Source organism: Neltuma alba, unplaced genomic scaffold, assembly GCF_004799145.2.
Source record: "Neltuma alba isolate B1F8T4 unplaced genomic scaffold, ASM479914v2 tig00003917_pilon, whole genome shotgun sequence".
NCBI lineage: Eukaryota > Viridiplantae > Streptophyta > Magnoliopsida > Fabales > Fabaceae > Neltuma > Neltuma alba.
The window spans coordinates 223153-237994 of NW_021633478.1; the positions used below are offsets into that span (position 1 = coordinate 223153).

The 14842-nt window shown below is 31.2% G+C and overlaps 1 protein-coding gene across 2 annotated transcripts; it reads right to left on the reverse strand.

Moving 5' to 3' along the window:
• Positions 1–5374: 5374 nt before the first annotated feature.
• On the reverse strand, positions 5375–9171 carry LOC114743032 (rust resistance kinase Lr10). Of its 2 annotated transcripts, none has more exons than XM_028931251.1 (4): positions 8935–9171; positions 8042–8071; positions 7325–7348; positions 5375–6761 (listed from the first exon to the last, which is right to left on the reverse strand). In XM_028931251.1, exons 1-4 carry the CDS (start codon positions 8957–8959, stop codon positions 5509–5511), a joined length of 1332 nt encoding a protein of 443 aa, XP_028787084.1. In that variant the 5' UTR covers positions 8960–9171; the 3' UTR covers positions 5375–5508. The 2 variants fall into 2 exon arrangements, with proteins under 2 accessions (XP_028787084.1, XP_028787083.1); XM_028931250.1 differs by having other exon boundaries at positions 8042–8074; positions 8935–8970.
• Between the last annotated feature and the right edge of the window lie 5671 nt (positions 9172–14842).

Genomic DNA, 14842 nt, shown 5'->3' on the forward strand with positions numbered 1-14842 from the left:
ATACTTGGGTGTGTATGAATACATGTAATTTTTATTTTTATTGAGAGTATTTTGTGAGGCTTGTAATATTATTTTCATGTTTATCCATAGATGAAATCAATTATTATCTATTTCCGTTACATGTGCAGATTGATGCTTTTTGTTTAATGCTATCTCTTGTCTTTAATATAAAAGTAAGTTGACTAATTTAAGTAAATTAAGAAAATTAAATAAGTTAGTTATTTATAATAAATAGGTATTGTCTTCTTTAAAATACCCTTGTTAATCATGTGTATTGGCTAGAACTATTATTTGATAAAACATTTAACATGTCCAACTATTAAAAGGACTAATTGGGACAAAGTAAATTAAAATCTTATATTTAAGACTAAATTGAATGTCAAACTAGCTCTTATATTAATGATTGTAAGTAGTATATTATATTATGCAGAACATTTTGTTATGTTAATGTTGTGGATATTAATAAAAGATTAAGGTACATCTAGCACTTAGAAAATTTTTTTAAAGTATATATAGCATCATAAAATAATTTATGGTGGAATTTGACCCCAGAAATTTTAAAAGTCGAGCAATCTCACCTGTGTTAAACAGCCCACAACCATCCGTTAACTCCCTCCTGTATTTTTTTGTCCGTATTCTTTCACGAATGTTGCCAGGCTTTTGAAGATGGATCTGTGATCCGGCGTGAATCGACTATGTCAGATGAAGAAGGAGACGATGGAAAAGAAAAGCAACGATGGAGATTTTTATAGTTGAGGGACAACAGATATGGATCAGAAATGGAATACAATGGGGAAGAAGCAAGAAGCAGAAAGATGAAATCTTGAATTAGGAAGGGACTCCTTGAAAGAGCTATGATCCTACGAGGAAATGAGCATGGGCAATCTGAATAGAGACGCCATTAATTAAAAGCACATATGCTAATATGTTCTCATCATCAGTTTCTGTACGATCGTTTTTCCCCCCATTTTACCTTTTTAGCATTTTCAATAAAAGAGAGGCATAGCCATAACACAAGCACTGCCAAAAGATGATCACCTCCCTACTTTCATTGGACGGTCTAGGTTGTATCATATTACTTTCGGTCATTAATAGAAAAACTAGTTTAACTTTTAACTTAGTACTAAATATAAGACCCTAAATCTACTTTGTCTCTCATATTTATTCATTTTTTCAAAGTAACCTTTGTAGTAGTTAAACATATTAAATTTCAATCAAATAATAGTTTTAGCTAATACATAATTAGTAAGAGTATTTTAGGAAAAACAAAACTAATTATTACAAATAACTAACTCAACAAATTTTATTAATCTACTTAAATTAGTCAACTAACTCTCATACTAAGAACGAAAGGTAGCAATGTTGAGTACATCGTACTGAATGAGGACTCTTTTAGGAAACCAGTTATCCATTGACTTAGAAAACGATACCCGTTTTTATAGTCATCGTTTATTGTTATGACTTCTAAATTCTCCCTAATATTATTCCTTTAATTTATTTTTAACTGTGGAGGTCTATTTTTGCAGACGAGTCTTCCCAAATTATACATGCAACTCAAATGGCTCATTTTATGCCTGCTCATAGGACGGGATGGGATTTCGATCCCGTATCTCCTCCCTATTTCAAATTTTTTTTCTTTACAAACCAATGTAATTTAGGTTTAGATTTTTTTTATATTGTAATTTTTATTTTTTATTAGGCTTCTGAATATAAAAACATTTAAAAAAATATATTATATAAAAAGCTCAATTGCATAATGTAAAAAACTTGTAAAAACAATATTGTAAAAAAAGAATTACCATAAAAAACTATATAATGCTTTTATGAATTATTTTATTGAGAAATAAGATTTTATTGAGATAATATTATAATTTAATTGCTGAAAATCATCATAAAAATAATTATTCTTAAAAAAAATTGAATAATCTAATAAAAATTATTAATAAGTAATTTTTTTAAAAAAAAAAACTCTGGGATGGGACGGGACGAGCCCGTCCTACATCCCGTCTCATCTTGGTTACTATAGTGGTTGTGGTTCCATCCCGAATTTTTTTTATCCTATCCCAATTAAACACTCTCAGGTTTCTTATTGGTTTGAAATGTTTATTTTACCTTTTTTTTTCATTTTTTTCTCCATATTAATTAGTCCTACATAAATTTTATACTTGAAATGTTTTATAGTGAAGTTACTTCGTACTAGTAATTATTGGGTTCGTTTGGATTAGCAATAGAAAAAGTAACTTATTTTAAATTTGATTTTTAAAAAAGTGAGATTGGATAAAAGTTAGATTTCGTGGTGTGATTTGTGTTTGAATTAACTTTTATAAAAGTTAGTTTGTAAAGTACAAAATTTATTTGGATTATGATTAAATGAATAAGCTTAGTTTGCAGAATGATCAAAATGGGTATAACTTTTATTAAATAATAAAAAATGATTAAAAATACGACTTTGCAAAATATAATAATTTTAGATTATTATAATATGAAAAACTTATATTTAATTAATAAAATAGATTTAAATTAGAAATCATATTAATATGAAAATTTTTGAAGGTGTTAGCTAAACCGAACCAAGCTAACTTAGTCTGATATCTAAGGTTTTAGTCTAGGTAAGGCCACTCACTCTGAACTCATCAACATGCCACGTTACTTAAATATAGAATGAAAAATAATATTAAAAATTAAAAATATTATAACAATCACTAAGATTGTTTTAGAATATTAAAACAAATAACTATAAACTGATTGAAAAGTACAAAAAATATATAGCAAAATGTCTTTTAATTTCAAAAAACTACTTTTGTATAAGTTATAAGTAAGTTTCAGGTGTTTTTGCAACCATGTTTAAAAAAACAGTTTTTGATCAGATTGGCCAAAAATTATAACAAACAGCTCTCAAATTTACAAACTGATTTATAACACCTATAAGTTACTTTTTTTTCTTCCAAGATGCCATGCCAAATAGACTGATTATGTCAATGATTTATGTGTGTGTGTTCATTGCTACCAGATGAGGAGATTCACTACTTTAGCTCATATTTGGTCACTAGAGCAATTAACTGGTTAGTGGTTAATATGCAAATTCATCCATAAATATTTTCATCCTTTCACAATAAAATATGGTTAGGACTCAGAACTGCTACAAAATCCGATATAATTAGAATGGGCAGTAAAAACAGTCAATTCTGATGCCAAAAAAAGATAAATAAATAAATAAGCAGTCAAACCCCCCCGGGGGGAGGGGAATTAATCTCTTTCTATCAATTTTTATGACTTTCTCATCGAACATGTTTCACAATTGAATTGTAATCGCCTCATTTAATTGGGTTTAATTTTCAGTCAAATAGCATCATGTGGAAAATTAGAGACACTTGTTTACCATACCGTGTTGTTCACGTTGATGAATTTTTGCAAACTAACACCTCCCGTCCTTATATAAGCATGTTTAATATTCAATTTAGTTTTAAATATATTTTAAATATAAGACCCCAATTCATCTTGTCTCTTATATTTATTTATTTTTTCTAAGGTAGTCTTTGTAATATTTACACAGATTAAGGTTTTATCAAATGCTAGTTTTTGATAATACACATTATTAGTAAAAATATTTTAGAAAAATAACATCTATTTATTATAAATAACTAACTTAATTAATTTTTTTATTCTACGTAAATTAGTTAATTAACTCTTAGATTAAAGACAAGAAGTAGTATGGCAACTTTTTAAGACCTTTTCATCTCTATGCAACTGCAGAGAAAATGACAAATAGAGATCATGAAATGAAATTAAACATAAATAAGGATCCCAAAATTTTAGAAATAACCGTCAAAGATCTTAATGGGTTTTTGCAAAAATAAAAAAAATAAAAATTTAATATGCAAAAATACCTATTAACATTTTTCAAAATATGCCTGACATCATATACTTCTCTCATGTGCAATTTTATCATTTGATGGGTAGTTTTGTATCTCAACTCAAAATAAAATATGGCATGATGAAAATGCTCTCGCTGCGTCTCTCCTTTGCTGCTGCGGACAACCTTTTTTGGTTTTTTGGCGGCCAAAGGTTGGAATTCTATAAAATTAGTACTTTCAATTTTTAATATAAAAGTTAGATACATAATTAATTTATGAGTATTAAAAAACAGTTAAGTTAGTTATTTGTAATAAATAGGTGTTATATTATCTAAAATACTTTTATTAATCATGTGCATTAGCACTGGTTTTTAACAAAACTTATAACATGTGCAATCAATATAAGAATTGCTTTAGGAAAAATAGATAAATATGTAAGATAAAGTAAATTGAGATTTTATATTTAAAACTGAATTAAATTTCTAACTAGATCTTATATTAAGCGTATGAGGTAGAATTTTAAAGGTAGTAGGGCTTCGAAATTCCTACAAGTTTTTTTTTTAAAAGAAAAATTACAACCGCAGCTGCTGAAAATTTCACATTTGAATTGTCACCTAGCATCGCTTTGGTTTTGGCAAAGTATCAAGCAAGAATCTTGCGAAGGCAACGGAGAGGCCACGGATAAAGACTTATGGGTTGGTCCATTATGGGGCACATTTTTTGGGCATTCAGTTTCTAAATGGGCCCCAAAGTGAATGATAAAAACTGAAAAAGAGGAATTGGTTTTTGGTTTCCTTTTTGACCAGGAATTAGTTCTTGTGTTACTAAAAAGAAAATGTGATTATTGATGAAATTTAGTCACGGCATTTAATTAGTGGCGGAATTTTCAATAAATTTTTTTGTCAGTAATGAACTATTTTCTTTTGTAGTGTTGGTTTCATCCATATGTATTAGTATAATTAATTTGAAAAACCAAATATTAAAACTATATGACCATTATTTCTGAAGTTTTAATCCTAGAAAAGAGAGCCAATTATGCTTCCGGAATTTTGGGCATCTTTTGACCTACTGTATGCTATTTGTGTTTTTTTTTTTTGATACAAATTTTTTTGGAAAGGGGTTGGGTTCACCTATGATCCAAGAGTATGGTAAAGTCTCCCTTCCTCCTAGGTCATACCAATGTTGGGCAGGACGAGCCGTCAATTATCCTTAGGCGTTTACCTAGACACCTAGGAGTGCTATTTGTGTTATATTATGACAATTCATTAGAAAAATTGCACACAAAAATGTTAAACCTCATAATGTGTGTTTGTGTATGTTAGCAACGTCAAATACAAAGGCGAATGCAAATAAGTAGTTAGACAGAAATATCTATTTCAATTAAAGATTTTGATCCATGATTATTGCTTCACAGATATATACTACATTGCACATTATGAGCTTGAAAGAGAATAGTAGTCTCTGCGTTGCGCATATCGGACATCATTACTAATAATGAAAGCAAGATGCTGAATTACTAAGGCAAAACCCAAATCACAATAACTAAATAGTTCCATCAAATGCAAATATGATATTGTATATAAAAGAAATACAAATATGATAAGTCCAAACTTTGAATAGGTACCAGCTATGACCCCCTCTTTTCAATTGCATATTAATTTCCATTACTTGTGCCCTCACCCAGATTGTTATGAGAATGTCCAGGAGTAGTGGATATTGTTTGGTCAGTGTCGGACATGTGATCCGCTAAAACTGTCTCATTTGGGTACAGGGAAGGTTTTGGGGGCATTTCAAGACTTTCCACATCATTTGCTTCTAACATTTCTATCACTTTGCTCATTGAAGGACGATCAATAGGTTTTAGCTGTATACACCAGAGTGCTATTATGATCATTTTCTTTGCTAAATCCTTTTCTTCTTTTGTCAAATCCTCCATTTCTATATCTTTATCATCATCCAGCTGATCATAAATCCACAAGGGAAAGTAAAGTTGGCTTGAACATTCTGCATGTGGGTTCAAGTTTCTTCTTCTACCGGCCATTTCCATTAAAAGCATTCCAAAACTATAAACATCTGCCTTAGAAGACACTCCTCCAATATTCTTGTAGAACAATTCAGGAGCCATGTATCCTATTGTACCTCTCGCTGCAGTCAAAGTGACAACACTATCATCAACAGCATATAATCTTGCCAGCCCAAAATCCGAAATCTTTGGAGTAAAGCTATCATCAAGAAGAATGTTATGAGGTTTGATGTCAAAATGCAATATTTGCATGTCACAACCACGATGAAGATAAGCAATTCCATGAGCCACCCCTAAAGATATCTCATATATTTTGTGATAACTCAAGGAGATGCTTTCTTCTTTAGAAAAAATATATTTGTCCAAAGACCCTCTGGACATGAATTCGTATATAAGAGCACGATTTGTTCCTTCAAGACAAAAACCAACAAGATGTACCACATTAAAATGATGTATCCTCCCAAGTGTTGCCACTTCACTGATAAATTCTTGGCCATCAGCTTTGGATTTGCCCAATATTTTGATGGCAACTTCGGGTCCGCTCCTTAGCTTCCCTCTGTAAACAGTGCCAAAGCCACCTTCACCTAACTTATTCTTGAAACCTTGGGTCATTGTCTTCAAATCCTTGTAAGAGTACCTTATTGGAATGAGGTTATGAAGTCGTATAAAATCTTCGATGTCTTCATATATTGATAAATGTCTCCTATGGCATTTATAAAGCAATAGCGCAGATAGGAATATGATGCCAAATAAAAATCTGGTTGTGATGATTGGCAAAACAACTCTTCCAGTCGCTATTCCTAATGTGATTGCAAGATTTGTTAGACTAAAATCATAGTCACTATAGTGACCGTAAGTAGTCATCTTCACTATTTGGCGAAATCCTGCAAATATGTAGTTTCATAAATATTAGATGTTTGATTACATGTTTGGTTATTCAAAAAAAGATGACTACACCTGGATCAAATATTTCATTTTCTCATTGTATATTACATTATGAATATATTTCTTCTAGAGGTCAAGAATATTTTACAATAATCATAAATTATGTAACTGTGTTGGTTAAAAATAGAGCACCTTTTCATTTTCGTTCACTCTGTTTTAAATAGATGTATAAAAAGAGGGGTAACCATGATGGTGATGAGCATATATATAGCCAATTACCAGACACATAAATATTGTGCAAATAAAATAAAGGCTTATCATCACCTAGGACTATCTCAAGTAGTGACAATGCTGGGAATAGGATGGAAAGATAAAAAATATCGTTTAATCCTCATGATGTAACCCCCCAAAAAGAAGAACTAGCTATATTGTTTTAGTTAATTCATTATTAGTTTAATTTAATATATTAATTATTCGTTTTTAAAACTTTGAAACAAAGTTATAGGCAAATATGGAATAAATTAAAAGATTATAAATCAAAACAAATTAGATAGAATCTTACCTTTATAAATTCCATAGAGGTAATCTGCAAGAAAATTTAACAGAATAAGTCAACAATGTCAAGGGTAGCTGTAGAAGTAAATAAGAACAAAAAGACGAACGGTGTTGTAGGTGAGAAGATTTTGTTTCGTAGAATACTCCAACTTATCTTTTTTGTTTTGTTTTTTTCCCAGCCCAACGTATCTTCTTTTTTATTGTAGAATATTTTCTTTTTAAATTTACGAAACTATATTTTTTTGTAGAAAGAACAAAACTATTGTTTATATTTTAAATAAGACCTCGCACCCATAAATCTGTTTGTCATTTTAAACAAATATCAAAGTTGGTCCATTTTCAAACACCATATCCAAAAACTCAATCTGAGCTAATTTTTTTTATTTTAACATATGAATAATTCATTTTGACCTCTCAATGTCATCTTTCCCCCCACCCTTTTATTGAAACAAGTTTGTAAAGGCAGCCTTAATGGATGATTTCTTTTAGCAAAAGTAGCCTTAATGAATGATTTAAGGAAAAATACCATAAAATACCTGTTAAATTTCAAAATGATAAATAGATAATGCTGACTATTTTATAAAGATTTTTACAGGTCAAATTTACTTTTTTATTATCATTTTAAAATTAAACAGGTATTTTTTTTAATGATTTTTTCTTAATTTAAAAGAAGGTTATATTTGAAGCGTACAGGAACTAGACTAACATTAACAGTGAATGATACCTTCTGCAAATATGCGCAGCTTTGGCAGTGCTGCTACATCATAAAAACCGAAGAAGATTAAAAGATAAATAAATAACTTTGATAAGCATACTCCGGGGAAAAAAAAACTAACATAAACATAAATATGAGCAATATTAACACAAACTGACCGAGAGAGGAAGTAATTTCTATTTAGTTTTAAAAATAAAGGGATGACACAAAATCAAATAGAACCTTTCGCTTTCTTCCAATGCAAAAAAAATAGATGAAAAAAATTATAAACTTCTTATATGAGCTTTTTCTTTTAAAAAATAACATGTAGTCTCCTCTCTCTCTCTATATACACACACACATACATACACAGTTTATTAGCTTTATAGTATAACAAACTTTAATATAAATTAATTGTCTAATTTGAATAGATTAAAAAAAAAGTTACGTTAATCATCTATAATAAATAGATTTTTTTAAAAAATATACTTACTAATTAAGTATATTGGTTAGAACTCTCTTTATTACAAAACTATCTCGAAATAAAATAAATAAATATGAGAGGAAAAGTGAATTGATATCTTATATTTAAAAAAAAAGTTAAATAACTCTATACTAAGATCCAAAAGTAATAAAACATTATTTAGGCTTTTTGCAAATAAAAAAATGTTAATTAAGTCATTAAATATGTTTTAAATTAATAAAATTATATATTTTATCCTCACTAAAAAGATGTGATTGGAAAATTCTCTTCCCCTCTCCCCTTTGTAACAAAAAGTAAAAGTCAAAAACTATCATTAATTACTTACTTGGTTAAGCTCTTATATTTTGAGCCAATCTCCTCACACTGGAGTATGTGCGCGTATGTATATTCTGTAAACGTGTGAGAAGTTTGAATGTATGATAAGGGAAAAGTGACTTACCACAACCGACGCTATCTATACCCATGGGACTATAGCGATGAGTTTGACAACTTTGACGACATTGAAAGTTTGAGCATCACGGGGAAACTGCAACTATCGTAATCGAAACAAGAAATAGCCTCACAACCGTGGTGAAACCAGTTCACCCAAGAAACTTCAAATCCATAGGAAAGCACGCTGTGGATATCGGAATAGGACTTGGCTCCTCCGCGTAGCAATAATGAGTCCCAATCTGAGCTAATGGCGGCCACAAGTTTCACTCGACACCCTGATTTCCAGTCCTTACCCAGTAAGTCTCCAGCAACAGCATACACATGGCCTTCTCCTTTTTCTCTGGACTCCCAATTCACGCAGGGAGATGTATCCACGTACGTTGCGTCGTCCCTAACTGGATCGCTGCTTCAGGTACACCATGTGTTTGAATATAGTTTCTGATTCAGGGTGATCGATATAGGCAAAGTCGTCGGAGTAGCTGAAATTGGATCGGGATAGGAAATAACGAGGAAGGGAGGAGCAATTGCCCTCCTGAATGCCAGGATCTACGAGTCGGATTGTGAAGTTTTCGTAGTTGATTCCCAGCACTCTGTATGCTCCATTGTACAGATTAAGGAGAGTGACGTTGTTTTGGCAGGCTAACTCGAATTTGAGGTCGCCGCAGGAGGGTGGGTCATCTCGTAGTCGAAATGGATATGAGATGTTTGTTATAATGCCGCACCGAGATGGACTACAGGATTTGTTCTGAAATTGATTACTGAGAACTGCATCCGTTAGAAGCAGAGTGAACCACACTAAATACCAACACCACGAGCCTTTCTCTCTGGCCATCTCTCACAATGATATGTAGCCGCTACTCTTCTGATTTCTGAACTCTGAGCCTCCCCGTTCACTCCATGACTTTTCTTCTCAACTCAATTCCATTATTTATGTATTTAATATGCTATGCGAGTAATGCTTTCTTTTTCTCTACGCCAAGACTCTTTTTTTTTTTTTTTGCCAAAATTGATTTGCAACATCTGTTTGACTGGTGATTAAAGTTTTGAGGGCCCCTAGGCACGTCTCTGGCTTCAAGGAACACACAAAAGTATTTACGGATAGCCCACCAGGATTTGAACTAAATATGAGTCAATCCTTGCGAGTAACCAACTAATATTTTGTTGGCTAAAAAATTAAGAATTGATGTCTAAATCAGTCCAAATTTGTTCCTATAAAGTAGCAGAGAACACGGCTATCATTTTGAATGAAATTACTTTATACTTGTGTAGACAGAACTCTGAGTCCAACTTTTAGATGGGGCAGAGATACAAAAAACTTTGACTGCAATGTTTTCTTATCACAGATTTTCTTCTTGTTTGTTGATGATGCAGGTATTCGTCTCGCTTATGAATCTGGGGGATGCTCATGAAAGTGTTCCCTTCCATCTCGTGCAAGCGAAGCTTAATTTACAATTGAAAACGTGACGATGGTTGAGTTCCCGACAGTGCCAGCTCTCAAAGGAGCAAGCCTCTCCCTCTCATCAGTAGACTATGAGTCCCGCATCTTAGAAATATATGAAATGTGAGATTGTCTTCCCAGATTCTTTCTACAACGTCTCTACAATTCATCCATTTATCCTTTCCAATTTGATTATTCCGACATGCTGTACAATCTTACTTTCTTAGATTGCTCTTCTTTTGCGTTGAGCTCATCCTGTTCATCTAATATTAGTATCTGTTCATCTATTTAGTACCCCCGACTTCTTGTGCTTCTGCCCAATTTATGCTGTTAGCTCTGAAGATGGTGTCTTGGCTGTGGACGGGCATTCTAATTTACTGCACTTTGATGTTTCAATTGTTTCACCCATACCCGCACAAGAACTTAACTTTGGCTCCTTGAGACTCAGTGGCCTAAAGCAGACGTTGAAAAGCACAAAAACAGCAAGATTCTCACGTTGCTTTACCATCCACAGGTGACAATAATTGAATTTGCTTATGCTCTATTGTCGTTAATTTCGTTTTTTGGACGTTCATTGGATTGAATTGAATTTCATTTGTATGCTTTGTATATAGGTCCCCTTGTGCTAGTGTTGCTGTTCATTTTTGGCTTTTACATATATCACTTCTTCAAAAAGATAGATGATCAAGCAAGACTGGAAAAGTTTATCGACGATTACAGGCACTCAAGCCCACTAGATTCTCTTATGCTGACCTTAAGAGAATCACAAATCATTTCAAAAAAAATTAGGTGAAGGAGCTCATGGAACAGTTTTCAAAGGTCAGTTATCTACTGATATTGAAGTGGCTGTAAAGGTACTCAATCATTCAGAAACCGATGGTAAGAATTCATTAATGAAGTGGGCACGATGGGTAAAATTCATCACATCAATGTCGTCCGATTGTTAGGCTTTGTGCTGATGGATTCCACCGTGCTCTTGTTTTGACTTTTTCCCAAATGGTTGCCTCCAAAAAGTTCATATCTACCCCAGACAACAAAGAAACATTTCCTTGGATGGATGAAGCTGCAAGAAATAGCTCTTGCCATAGCTAAAGGGATTAATACCTTCACCAAGGTTGTGATTATCGAATTCTTCACTTTGACATCAATCCTTGTAATATACTATTAGATCACAATTTCACTCCAAAATTTCTGATTTTGGTCTAGCTAAATTGTGTTCTAAAAATCAAAGTACGGTGTCGATGACAGCAGCAAAAGGAACTTTAGGTTATATTGCACCTGAAGTTTCTCTCGAAACTTTAGAAATGGTCGTACAAATCAGACATTTACAATTATGAATGTTACTGCTAGAAATGGTTGGTGGGAAGAAAAAATGTTGATACAAATCAAGAAACTTTTAAGTTATGTACCCAGGATGGATACATAATTTCATTGAAGGGGGAGATATAAATATCTACATTGAAGATGATGATGAAGTTAAAATTGCAAAGAAGCTAGCAATTGTGGGACTTTCGTGTATTCAGTGGCATCCAACAAATCGTCCGTCATGAAAATGGTGATACAAATGTTGGAAGGAGAAGTTGATAAATTGAAAACGCCTCCCATTCCATTTGACTTTGCTACTTCAACCATACAAGTACCATTATTCCACCAAGACATAATTTTGAGTTGGAAGTGATTCATGAGTTACAATAAATGCACACCCCCACACACACATATCTATGCTAGGTTTATAGAGAGATATTATATATATATATATATAAGAGATATATTACTTTTTGTTGACAACAATTTGCAAGATTGTAATGTAAGATTTCAAGTCCATTCCATAATGGATCTTTTATTATATGAAAGAATAGCAATTTATGTTTTCTGTTTCGCATAGTAATGTTTTTCATATCATCGTCAATTAAAGTAATGAATAAATTAATATAATCATGTTTATAGTAAGATTTCGTTCTCTTTTTTATCTTATTTAATATTTAGCTCCCCGTTAGGATGATTTGAATTTTAAAGACATTTACTCAGACTTCGTCTTTGAATTGTGCAATAGATTATTTTTCAAATGACTCTTTCTATGAAAAACGATTTTTTTTTTATAATATTCACTTGTTGGAGTCAGCAGTTTTCTTGTATAAATCAATATATATAGCACAATTCATATTGGCATCACATTACTTTAAACTTATATTAATGTCACTTATTGTATTCTTTAAATTCAATGTAATACTTAGATGGCAGGGAAAAAAATTTCAAATTAATGCTTAAGGTCGCACCTAATAATCAAGAACTCCCTCCAGTCCATAGTATAATTAAAAAGTAGGATAGAAGAAATTATGATTCAAAATATAAGATATTATCAGGATAATAATATAATTTTTTATTTTTATTCTTATTAAATATAGGAGAGAGATGAGAAATATGAGAGATAATAAAAGTGTACCATTAAAAGTATTTTATTTATATTTTTAGGTGTAAAATTGAAAAAAAAAATCATTTAATGACTAAAATTCTATTTATTAGTATAAAAGAACAATTAACCAACTTTTTATATCATGAGCAAGAGGGAGCAGAAGCTTATACATAATCACAAGAGCATAATTCAAACAACACGTTTAATTATACTCTAATTTTTGGAGATGTAAGATTATATATCTCTTTTAATTTCTAGAGAACTTATTTTTTAACTAAAGCATATGTATCCCCCTATTTGAAGCAACTGTCGGATACTAAATGGGGGTACCTCTCTCGTAGGGATTCGAACCTTAATTCGCCACGCTGTGAGGGACTAGCCCCTTCTGCTAGATCCATCTTTGTTGGTTTCTAGAGACTTATTTAGTAAAAGGCTAGTCTTTAGGACTCAAAATAAAAAGACGAGCCCATTTAAGCCCACCTATACTTTATATTATCATATATTTATATAATTATGGATTATTTTTTTATGGACAAGTCTTAATCTTAAGCAAGATATAGAAGAGAATTAGATATCTTGGATTAGTGGAAGAACAATTAAAATCAATTTCCAATTCTTTCAATTTCAACAATGCTAGCTGATATTATAGCATTTCAATCATTATAATAGCTAGTAAATCTTCTTTTATCATCATTTACATGTCTTAACAAGTACACAAATTCTTATTCTAACAAATATTCAGACTCTCATTTATACTCATAACTACTGCATAGTTTTACCTTAGATAAGTGATGAAGACAAAAACTTGATATTTTATCATTGAAAAAGAGCCAACTTGTAGTAAAGAACAATTAAATATTGTTGATCTTGATTATCATAAGGAGGATGAAGATATGTTAATATTGTTAATCTTTAGTTGCTTGGTTTTAATCTTTTTACTTTCTCTGTTGCATTGGTTTTGGCTTCTTTTTTTTTTTTTGGGTTTGGACAATAGGTTATTGGCATTTAATACTTTTTTCGCTACTCGTTAGTAGTTTCTTTATTAATATTTTTAATTTGAATAAAAATTTAAAGTTTTTATTGATTATTTTTTTTATTTCAAAATATTAAAAATAATTTAAATTTTAAAAAATAATATAAAAGGTTAGCCTTTTTAGACCTTGAACCTACATACCCAAGGGCTAATTTTTAATAATTACATAATTTCAAGGTATGTGGCATGTGAGTTTTAAAGGGCCAGCGCTTTACACCCTAACCCTATTTACAACTTTACCAAATATTCAAGCAATGTTGAAAATCATGGACATATGCTTGTTTTGTGAGGAGGTGTTTAGGAAGTGTTGAAGCACCTTAAAAAATTTTTTTATGTAAATTTGAAATAAAACTCCTCTCACATATTTATTTTGAATTATATAAATTAATTTTAAAATTATGATTTAGTTTTCATCCAAATACTCTTTGAATTTAGAAATATATTTCTATTGTGATAGGTATCCTACACGGAGTGTGGAAAATTTGACATAGTTGTTTTCATCGTCTCATCCAATATCATGACTTTTTTATGGATTCCAATTTTATTTTATATTTCTTGTTAAAAATCATGAGTTTTTTTTTTTTAATTTCTAGCTTGACTTACAACTCTTATGAGCGTATTTAGTGGGGCAGAGAACTTTTTCAACAAATTCACCATCATGTGAAAAATCAGCGACATTTGTTTAACATTTTGGCGCCTTCTCAATGTGATAATTGAACCTTTTAATATTTTGTCTATCTCATTTAATTTCTAACTTACTCTATTTTGTAGTTTAGACGTCTCTTTCTTGAGGGTCGATTGTTCTACACACGACTTGGAAAGCTTGGCATATTATTGATAGGGAGAATTATAATCAAGTTCTATAGAGAAAAAAATTACAAACCAAGTCCCGGAGGTTGTCATTCTCCATTGTAAGACTTGTCAATACAGGCAGCTTAGGTTGTTATTAGACCTTTCAGTAATTATTTCTCTTATGTGAGACTTATTGTAATTCGTTCTTTTGATATTCTCTTCGTTGTCAAGTATCATAA

Coding starts and splice junctions, on each gene's coding strand:
- LOC114743032 (XM_028931250.1), bottom strand. CDS start 8,959: ATGGGTATAGATAGCGTCGGTTGTG. Junction 8,075..8,934: donor TATAGATAGCGTCGGTTGTG/GTAAGTCACTTT, acceptor TTTATGATGTAG/CAGCACTGCCAAAGCTGCGC. Junction 7,349..8,041: donor GCTGCGCATATTTGCAGAAG/GTATCATTCACT, acceptor ATTTTCTTGCAG/ATTACCTCTATGGAATTTAT.